The 10,801-nt window shown below is 47.5% G+C and overlaps 1 protein-coding gene across 1 annotated transcript in view; it reads right to left on the reverse strand.

The window, feature by feature from the left end:
* The window catches only part of SRF (serum response factor), a 77,608-nt gene extending 67,696 nt beyond the window's left edge, over nt 1–9,912 (reverse strand). The window contains exon 1 of the mRNA XM_056852910.1: nt 9,396–9,912. Coding sequence (XP_056708888.1) covers nt 9,396–9,911 — 516 coding nt within the window. The 5' untranslated portion in view covers nt 9,912. The remainder of the gene's footprint in view (nt 1–9,395) is intronic.
* Nucleotides 9,913–10,801: the final 889 nt, after the last annotated feature.

Consider the following 10,801-nt stretch of genomic DNA (forward strand, 5'->3'; position numbering starts at 1 on the left):
CTCGCAACCTCCAACAGCCTTGTTCCCATCCCACTGAGCCTTTTGTCTCTGAGCCAAAAGCAATGGCGGAATGAAGAGGGGAAACATACTCCGATTGACAGTTCCACACCGACCATCATTCAGCAAGAGGAAACGCTGTCACAGTAAAGCTTTGAGAACATTAGCCAGAGTCATCACCAAGCAACAGACCACAACCTGACCTCTCGGAGCCTACACTGACCTCCCAAACAGCCTTGTCTACTGCAGTCGCCCTTTTAGCCCACCACCACTGACAAGGTCAGAGAGCAGGAAGGCAACAAATCTAGCAGTTAATTGGCAAATCTCGCTGCTAAGAGACTGTCCTGCCTCTGCACAGCTTGGAACTAAGTCGAGCACTGCTGGAACAGACCAAAGGTCCATCTAAAAGCCTATTTTTTACACCCCAGTGGGGACTCAAAGGCAGCAGACAACACTGTTCAACCATCCTGCACCTCATCTTCACAACACACAGACAAAATTGTAGTTAAGCCTAACTACAGGGGGCCCTGGCAGTTTTTCCAGGTCCATGGTTGCCCTATGCTTCAGAGAAGAGTGCCACTTGTTAATAACCTAGTAATTAAGAATTGGCTTTTTAAATTTTATGGTGTTTATTGTACATTAGGATTTTATTATATTGTTATGTGATTTTAATGATGCTAGCTGCACTGAGCCCAGCTTTGGCCAGGATATAGGGCGGGATATAAATCAAAATAAACAAACAAACAAACTAGGGCTATTAAACCAACTTCAGATCCTGCCTTGATGGTCCTTAACTATCCATGGTTACCCAAATGGCCCACATCCTTACACTCTTACTAGTTTAATTACACGGTTTTGCAAAAGTATTCATTGACATCCACGCCACCCTATCAAACTCAGAAACCATTTAGAAGGGCATACTTGCTTTCATACTTCTCTCGGACAGTCTTGCCACAGAGCTCTGAGGCTGAAACGCAATGGAGTTTATCTCGTGCAGACCAAAAGAAACTCAGCATTCAGCGAGGACCCAAGTGTAAGACAGGCAGCTTCTTACACTGGCACACATAAGAGGACATCCTCTCCTTTCCAGTATACCCACAGAGGGCAAACCTCTGCCAAGTGGTTACTTGCCACAGTGTGCACAGATCCACTTAGTAAACTCACAGAATGAATCTGAGCTCCAACTGAAGAAAACTGAGGCTAGAATACCATTAAGTCTTTACGGTTCTACTGGACTCCTGATTGATTTTGCTGTTACAGATTTAACACAGCTATCCATCTGGAAGGATGTGGACCAAGTTTGCAATTTCACCAAGGCAACAGCCAAAAGCTTAGCCTTCAAATCTGCATCCATCAAGAAACAATGCAAAAATAAACTGAAGTCTAAGCAAGGGAAGAGCCCAACAGTGCTTCACGCTGTCCATGTTCATTACTACTGCCATGGGTTCCTCTGCAAGGAGTTCAAAGGAGTCGAAGCATCAAATAGGAAAAACCAAATCCCTTGAGATACAGGAAACCAGCAAAGTTAGCTTAAGATATTTTCCACTTTTGCCAGCGTCCTTTCGCATGGGGGTCTTAAAATTGCAAAGAAGCCTGAAAGAGACCTGAAGCTCACTTAAGCCCAGGGTTGATGCATGCCTCTCTACTGGGAACCCTCCAGATCACCCAAGCTGTCGCATGCCATAATCAGAGAAGGAACACGCAAAGGGCCCCAAACCAGGAATACCTGTAGGATAAGGAATCAATCAAAATAAAGCCATATGACTTTAGCAAAGACAGTTGTCTGTGAGCAGTCACTCCTCCACATTCTTCTGGCCCAAGGAAACAGATCCACTTTAAAGGGTTTGGAGTTCTTTTTGCTTGCGTTTCTGAAGTACATAGGTGTGTGCAAACACACATAAGCTCAGTGCAACAATATGTCTAATTAGGGGAGAATTAAATATGTGTGTGTGTATCTTTTTCAATATCCAAAGCAGACAAGAATAGTTCAGGGCCTTTAACCCATTTCATAGTCAATGTATATTGTACTGTAAAGCCCAGGACTACAATTAATGTAGTCCTTCACAGTAACACTTGCAAGTGGTGTAGTTGAATGTGCTGTACCCAAAGACAACGTAAACAAGATGCCAACCTGGGTTTGAATACTTCCCTATAACTCAAGACAATCACATTCCTGCATTCCCGAATTCTCCACCTCCTTCACCTACAGAGAATCAACCCCGTGCCTCCTTCAGTGCATCTGGTATAGTTCAGAAATAAGGCTCACAAGCATAATGTGTGAACTGTCAAGGCAAACAAAGTCCAGCGGCCATCAACTGCCACCTGCCAGGTGCTCAGGGCCTTCCAGTGACCACTGTTCCCAGACAGGCAGCAGGTTTATTAAGCCCTTTTGGATTGCCATGCATGAGGAAGGGCTGTGGGTCAGCAGAACAACATGTGTTTTGGATGTTCAATTCCTGGCATTTCCAGTTGTTTTTAAAGGACCTGGTAGAGTGATATGAAAGACTTTGACCCAAGAGCCTGGGGAGCCACTGCCAGTCAAAGTCTTGGTGGGTCAAACGTTGGCGGGTCAAAAGTTGAGCAAGCCTGCTCAATACGAGCTGGCACATGCCAGCTGTTCCAATGGATTTCCCAAGTAGCCTGAACCTAGAGGGCCTGCCCCACCTGCCAGAAAAAGAAGAGTTGGTTTTTATATGCCAACTTTCTCTACCACTTAAGGAAGAATCAAACCGGCTTACAATTGCCTTCCTTCCCCTCCCCACAACAGACACCTTGTGAGGTAGGTGAGGCTGAGAGAGCTCTAAGAGAGCTGTGACTAGCCCAAGGTCACCCAGCTGGCTTCATGTGTAGGAGTGGGGAATCAACCCCGGTTCTCCAGGTTAGAGTCCACCGTTCCAAACCACCGCCCCTAACCACTACACCACACTGGAGGCAGCTTGTACTACAACTGCTCAACAGCCCCTCATGACATTGTTTAAGCCACCGGGCAGAATGTGGAATGGATCTGTGCTTCCAAAGAGCAGAACTTGTCTTTAATTCTTGCTTCGCCAGACTACCCGCAAGCCACTGCAAAGAATCTGAAAGTGATCAGTGATACGCTGAAGTATAATAACCAGAAAACAGGACAGCTGAGGGAAAACAGAGCCTTGTTCAATTCTGTCCATATGACATGCAGCTGCCATATGCTTCATCAAACACCACTGGCCTGGGGATAGCAAGAGCAGCTGTTAAAACACTTCTGAAATGGCGACAGAGTAGGGAGGCCCACATTCACAAATTCTGCTTGGCCGAAGACACTAGCCAAAGTTCAGCAAGATGGTGACGACGGAAAAGCAGAGGCTGGCCATCCAGTTACTGCTGGGTAAGCCATTCCCACTCGGCATTTCTTCTGCTGAATCTGCTAAATTAAGCACCATTGTTGTTGCTCCTTTTACCTTCCACAGAACACCCTCTCCCCCACCCGGCTGACCTTACGGGTTGCAAGTTCAGCTGTCCCTCACTGACTCAGTTAGAGTTGAGGGGTCTTACTAGACCCTGCCCAGCATTACTGCTGAAGAAGCACATTAATTCAGCAGCAACAACAAAAATGCCTTCTCTACCATCTTTATTAAGGTCAGAAGATGGCTCTTTTTCTTGACCAGGCTGATCTGGCCACACGGATCCACACCACAGTAACCTCACGCCTAGACAATTAGAGTGCACTTTATATGAGGTCTGCCCTCACAGACAACCCGATAAATCTGGCTGGTACAGAACACTGAAGCTTGATTATTACTGGGAACTAGGTGAAGTATGCATACTATACCCATTCCTATTCTGCAGTCGCTCCATTGGTTACCAATTAGCTAGCAGTTTCAATTAAATACATTGAGTATCACCTGCAAAGCCCTTCATGGCCTAGGACAGACATATCTAAAGCACTGCCTCTCCCAGTATGCCCCACTGTGCTCATCTGAGCAAAGGCTACTGAAGGCCTCACGCTGCAAATGGGTGAGGTCAGCAGTTGCCCGTTCCCAAGCATTCTGTGTGGTGGCTTCCAGTTGGTGAATCAGCCTGCCTGAGGAAGTCACAAAGGCTCCCAAACACTTCTATCATTCCACAGAATGCGTAAAACTGAAGCATCCACAAGGACATTTTTGAGAGAACTGTAGTAAAATTGGAATTGTTCAGTAAGCTGCTTTAATAAAGGGATGAGCGCTATAGTTTATGACACTGGTTATTGTATCCATTTGTTTTTACGACATTGCTTTCTAATTTCCTTAATCCAAATTTTGCATTTCTTCACATATCTTATACTGTTTTTATTGCACTGTTTTTCTGACTTCGTAACAATCTTATCACAGTGTTTGTTATATATTTCATACTGTTCTTACTGCATTGCTAAATTTTGTATCTGCAGTGAGGAAGGTGGACTATATATAAAGAAAATTAAAATGAATTTTAAAATCCAAAAACAGTCTTCCTGGGACTTGCTGTTCCTGAAAACCTTTTGGATGCTTCAACATTAATCTGTTCAGTAACGACATCAAACGCAGGTTGGAGATTACACTCTAAACCCTCCCAAACAGGAAATGCCTTGCTCCAAGTATTACAGTACCAAAAGGACTTTTGCAAGCAGCAGCTTAAAAAAGAGAATGTGTTATAATCCATAGAGGTTACCTGATGTGATATTATACCTAAACGTCTAAACTAGGTATCAGGGGGACCTGAATTCACACTCACTAAAGGGCACAATCCAAAACATCCTGAGCACAATCCTACTGAACACAGCAGAACTTACTTCTGAGCAAATATGCACAGGTTCGCATTGCAGGTCACCTTAGCCAAGGCACTTTCTCTCTGACTTGGCTCCCAAGTGCAACATGGGGATAATAATCCTGACTTACCTTTTAGAGTCTTTATAAAGGTTACAATAAGATAAGGTACTTTGGACGTTGTAAAAAAATTCTAAGTATTATCATTGGTTGATCCATGGGTATTGGTCATGATAGCTGCATAACTTTTCCAGATTCAGAGGCAGTATGCATTGGAATACCAGTTGTGGGGGAGAGGTGGAACTATTGTTTTCATACCCCACTTGTAGCTTTCTCAGAAGCATATAGCTGGCCACTGCTGTAAACTGGATGCTGGGCTGAACAGACCTTGGCATGATCCAACATGGCTCTTACTATGTTCTTAACCTAAATTTTGAAGGGGCGGAGGACATGTACTTGTTATGTATGGGTTCCATGTATGTATGGAACATTTATGGGTTCCAGCCCTTGCTCACACATTAGGCAAAGACACCACATTCTTTTGTGAATTGCCACTGTGTCCTAAGCAGCCACAACTGCATCAAGACAGACTCAGGGAAAAGTTAAAGTACCCCTACAAAAAGCTTTAAAATCAATTCATCTTGCAAATAATTTATCTGTATAACTCAGGAAAATGCAGTCTCAGGATGATGCTGAATATCTGTTAGCAAATCTTATCCCTTCAGCAAAACTACAATTCCCAGAGTTCCTTGAGGGCAAAAGTAACAGTGTAAAACCAATTTAGGTTTATGTCATTGAACATATCAGCCATCACTCTGTCAAGAAGTAGCAAAAGGATACTCCATCCATCCTGTATAAGAATTCCCATGTGCTATAATAATCTCTACAATTCACCAGTGGTGAATTGCAGTGCCTGTCTACGTAACCAGCATGATGTGTAAATATACATACAGACTGGTTTCAAGGTGACTGATCCCAGATGCTTCTGGAGGCTCACCAATGCCAATCCCAGCACACTGCTTCTGGAAGAAAAAATCTAAAGAAACAAACAGAACCTGCCTTTTGCCCTTATACCGCAGCCCATCAATATTAAGAGCATTATTGCCCAACGCTCCTGATGTCTACTCAGAACTCAGTACCATTAAATTCAGCAGGTCTTACTCTCAGAGAAATGTGTCCAAGATTGCCACCACAGAAAACTATAACGGCCTTCTCTTTATTCCAAAACACCAGAATAACTACTTAAACTTAGGATTGTCTATTTTTATAGGGTTTAAAAAACAGATTTATTTGCTTTGGGGAACAGGAAGATTTCTAAGTTTACTGAACAGCAGTAAAAATGCTTAAATACACAGCACGTTGACTAGCGATTGCCAGTCCACAATGGAGTAACCCATAATACTAAGTGAAAAACATAGGAACTTGGTGACATTTGAGCTATCACATTCTTACCACATCCTCTCTCCAAGGAGCTGAGGGGTGACATACCTGGTTAATCCCTCCCCCGTTTTGTCAACAACAGCCCTGTTAAGTAAGGCTGAGAGTGAGCAACTGGTCCAAGGTCACCTAATGAACTTTACCGACTGAATACAAATTTGAACCCAAGTCTCCCTCACTCTACACCACAATGGTTTTCAAATCTGAGCTATCAGCTTCCTGTCCCTTGGTATGACACAGGATGCTGCATGCCCTCTTTTCATTCACCCTATCACAATGGCAACTAGACGTGTGTAAGTAAAGTAGCCAGGTCTAGAATTTTACAAAAATAAATTACTACTTCTTTTAGGATGCAGATGAGGGGTGTAGTTACTAGCACAGCCAAGATATAAAATGTTTTTATAGTCCAGTTACTTTTGTGGATTTTATTTACAAGGCTAGTGGCAACTAATGGGAGAACACAGCTGTTTTGTTATGAACAAGACTAGCATGAAGGAAAATCAACTGAAGGGAAATTTTGAAGCACCCTCATAACAAGCCCTGGTGCTTACACCTCAGACATTACAATGTCAAGAGAATGTGGAAGCAACACTGGTCTTCAAACAGTCTCTTTTGACACCTCAAAGAACAACACAAGTTTGGCTTCAAAAAGCCATAATTTTTTTTGCTGCAACAAACAAGACTGCTTCCTGATGACGTCTGCTGTTGATCTTTTATACCATATCAAAACTTAAAAGTGAACAATACTGAACAGCACAGCAGGCCATGAAAACCAGAAGAAAGTTGTTCTGTTGAGATATTAGATACAGTATTTAATCTACTGCAAGACTAGGGGCTTTTTCCAAGTATGCCATAAAAAGGGGGGTCATCTTACATTTGAATGCAAGTTACATTAATGTCTGGTAAAAAAAATTAGGGATGTATAACTTATTTTAGTGGGAGAAAACAAGAGTCCAGTAGTACCTTAAGGACTAACAAAATTTCTGTCAGGGTATGAGCTTTTGTGAGTTACAGCTCACTTCTTCAGATACCACTTTAGGGGGGGATAGTCATACATTCAGTTGTCTTCCTTTGGAATACATACGGTAAATTAATATTTAGCACAGACGGTGCAAACGCAGAGCGTCACATCAGGGACGGCCTATTTTTTTAAAATGCCCCAGCAAGCTTTAATAGCTCTAGTTCTATATCTACTCAAACACATCTGTACTTGTATCATTAAGTGGCCAACGCCACCTCTGTGTGTGTGTGAAGTGCCATCAAGTCGCTTCTGACTCATGGCGACCCTATGAATGAAAGTCCTCCAAAATGTCCTATCTTTGACAGCCTTGCTCAGATCTTGCAAATTGAAGGCTGTGCCTTCCTTTATTGAGTCCATCCATCTCTTGTTGGGTCTTCCTCTTTTCCTGCTGCCCTCAACTTTTCCTATCATGACGGTCTTTTCCAGTGACTCTTGTCGTCTCATGACGTGACCAAAATACGACAGCCTCAGTTTAGTCATTTTAGCTTCTAGGGTCAGTTCAGGCTTGATTTGATCTATAACCCACTGATTTGTTTTTTTGGCAGTCCACGGAATCCATAACACTCTCCTCCAACACCACATTTCAAAGGAATCTGTTTTCTTCCAATCAGCTTTCTTCACTGTCCAGCTTTCACACCCATACATAGTAATAGGGAATATGATGGCATGAATTAATCTCGTCTTGGTGGCCAGAGTCACATCCTTACACTTCAAAATCTTTTCTAGCTCCTTCATGGCTGCCCTTCCCAGTCCCTCCCCCAGCTCTTTCCTTAGTCTTGCAGAGGTGCTGCCCACAAAAGCAAGGATCCAATAAGAAGTCTAACGTTTCACTCTAAGGAAACCCGTTATTATAAACGCCAACGACTTCACCCGTCGCGCCAGCTGCCAACTTACCAGGCAAGTAAACGCACAGCCCGCTCTTGCAGCCCAGCCCTACACACGTTAACCCACGATTAAGTCCCTCTGCGCTCAGCCCAGCTGACTCCTAAGAGTGTTCAGGGGCGCAGCCTTCCGAGGAGAGGCAACCGAGAAGCCCCCCGCCACTGCGACACGGGACCCAGGGCTTTGCCACAGGCGGCGACCTTTCACCTGCCCCTAACCGCGCGCAAACACTTCCGGGGTCAAAGAGAACGCGCCTCATTTCCTTCGCTGGAAGACTCCAGGGCCGGGCTGCCAGGGGGCCGCCGCCGAGCTGAAGCCAGGCCCGAGCGGGGCGTGCCTTTCCGGCGGTCGGAGCGGGCGCTCGCTAGGCCCCTGCCTGCCTGCCTGCCTCCCTTCCGGTGTCAAGGGGCCAACCCGGACACTTTAACTCCGCAGCCCGCTCCAAGGCTGCCCGCCGCCAGCGGTCTGCAGCAAGCGGCGGGCCGCTCCTTTCCCGGAGCGTCACGGTTCTCAGGAGCACGTGCGCTTAAAAATAAATCAGAGCGCCACTGTGCATGCAAGGAGTGCAAAATTTAAAAGATACGCTTTAAAAACAAAACAAAACAACAACGCCCATCCCAGCCAGCACGCTTCAGGAACTCTTGCTACTCTAACTTCTCGGAGGGATCTTTAAGGTATTCTTAAATCCCATCCCCCGTTTGTGATGGGGGCCAGGAGGATCGACAAGAGCGGCCGCCTGACGCCCAGCATCACAACTCCTCGTCTCTGTAGAGCTTTTTGCTTGGCTAGATTGAATGCTAACCCTTCTAGGGTAATGCAGGGCAGAATTCTGAATATACCCTACTCAGACAGGATCTGCCCTTGCTCTGCTGGCTCTATTAGCCCATGCCCTTTTGGAAGGCCGCTTTTACGAGGAACTTCGATCGCACTATATTTCCCCCCCTTTTAATATACAAATCCAATGCCTCTGTGACTGACATAATGCCTTTTTTACTAAGTGACAGGGACCCCAAGGATACACTGTGAGTGGCAAGGTTTGTTTCAGTCCTTATATCCCTCCAACACTAGATCTATGCTGCTCAAGATCAATTGATCAAGGAGCTTCTAAGGGATAAAAGGGAAAAAGGAAAGGACACCCAGCATCTCTCACTTTGTGCTGGGACCGAGGAACTGCCTTTATTCCTACCCACAGGACTCCCGGCGCCGCAGACCTTCGCCATGCAAGGACACCCTCCGGAGTTGAGCCCCGGTCGCCGTCCCCCGCCCGAAGGTGGCCCTCTCCGGCTCCCCAACCCTGGCGCTACCTTCTTCATGATGCCCGTCTTCCTCTTGCTGAACGTGGTGTAGCGCCGTAGTTTGTTGTCGATAAATTCCATCTTGATCTTGACGCGGCCGCGGGTCTTCTTGCCGGGCTTGGCGCCGCTCACGGCGCCGCTCACCCCGCCGTAGCCCCCCACCGCGCCCGCCGCCGCCGCCTCCGCCCCCACCACCACCCCCAGTTCCATGTCGCCCAAGGTCCGCTTCACGCCACGCCGGTCGCCGCCCAGCTCTTCCTCTTCGCCCGAGTCGGAATCGCCTTCGCTGCCGCTGGCCGCCGCCGCCACCCCCGGGTCCCGCTCGAAGCGACCCCCGACCGGCCCCTGCCCACTAGGTGGGCCCGTCCCGTTGCCGGGGCCCCGGATTCCTGCACTACCGCCGCCGTTGGCACCACGAGGGATCCCGGGGCCGGGCCGGCCGGCGGATGTCCGCGCCATGCCCATCACCGAGCTCCGAGGCAGGGCAGCCGCGCCGTTCCCAGCCCCTGCCTGGCTGGGTAGCATGGTGCCGCTGCCTGCTACGTAGTGCAAGCGGGACTCGCGCGTCGGGTCAGGCCGGTGCTGCCATGGGGCCCCCCGCGCCGGCTGATCCGGCCCGGCCCCCTCTCCGGGCAGCCGCCGCCCGCCCGCCTTCCTGCCTGCCTATCCGCTTGCTCACACTACAGTAAAGCCCTGCGCCGGCCTGGGGCTCCCCCCGCGCTACCTTCCCCCATATAAAGCGATACAATGTTGCCTTTTATGGAGAGAATGCTCCTTATATGGTGCGAGCCGGCGCTTTGCATCTATTGGCCATCCCCTAGCGGTACTCTCACGCCGTTGGTGGAAGGGGGTCCAGGCCGGCCTCTCATTGGTCGGAAGGACGCGGGGCTTATTTGCATACATTCCAAAAGAGCTGCGTTCGCGTCGACGTCACCCTGGAGGAGCAGCTTTTAAAGAGAGAGAGCCTTCATCTGAAGTAGAGCCTGTCCGGGGGGGGGGGGGAGACGGGCATAGAGAATGCGGGTTGAGCAAGAGCGGCGGCAGAAACCTCCAATCGGCGAGGGAGCGGCCGGCTGTTCCCATGCGTTGCGGGGCTAATCGGAAATAAAGTTCCACTCAGCATGCAAGTAAACGCGCGTAGATTTTGGAGTCAGGCAAATGCTGTGCAGCCGGCAGGGGGAAAGAACGTGAGGCGGCGCGGGAATGTTACATTATATACATTCAAAAATGCATAAGGAAATCCACGACGTCTCAGGAACGGTACAGACCTATGTGAACAAGGGAAGTCGAGAGAAACCCTTCTCAGCCCTGTGTGTGTGTGAGAGAGAGACTGGATTTAGCATTAGTAAGTAATAACTCCAGAGTATAACAGAGCATGACTACGACCTTTCCTCACTCTTCTGACGACGTGGAAT

This window comes from Euleptes europaea, chromosome 7 (assembly GCF_029931775.1).
Source record: "Euleptes europaea isolate rEulEur1 chromosome 7, rEulEur1.hap1, whole genome shotgun sequence".
NCBI lineage: Eukaryota > Metazoa > Chordata > Lepidosauria > Squamata > Sphaerodactylidae > Euleptes > Euleptes europaea.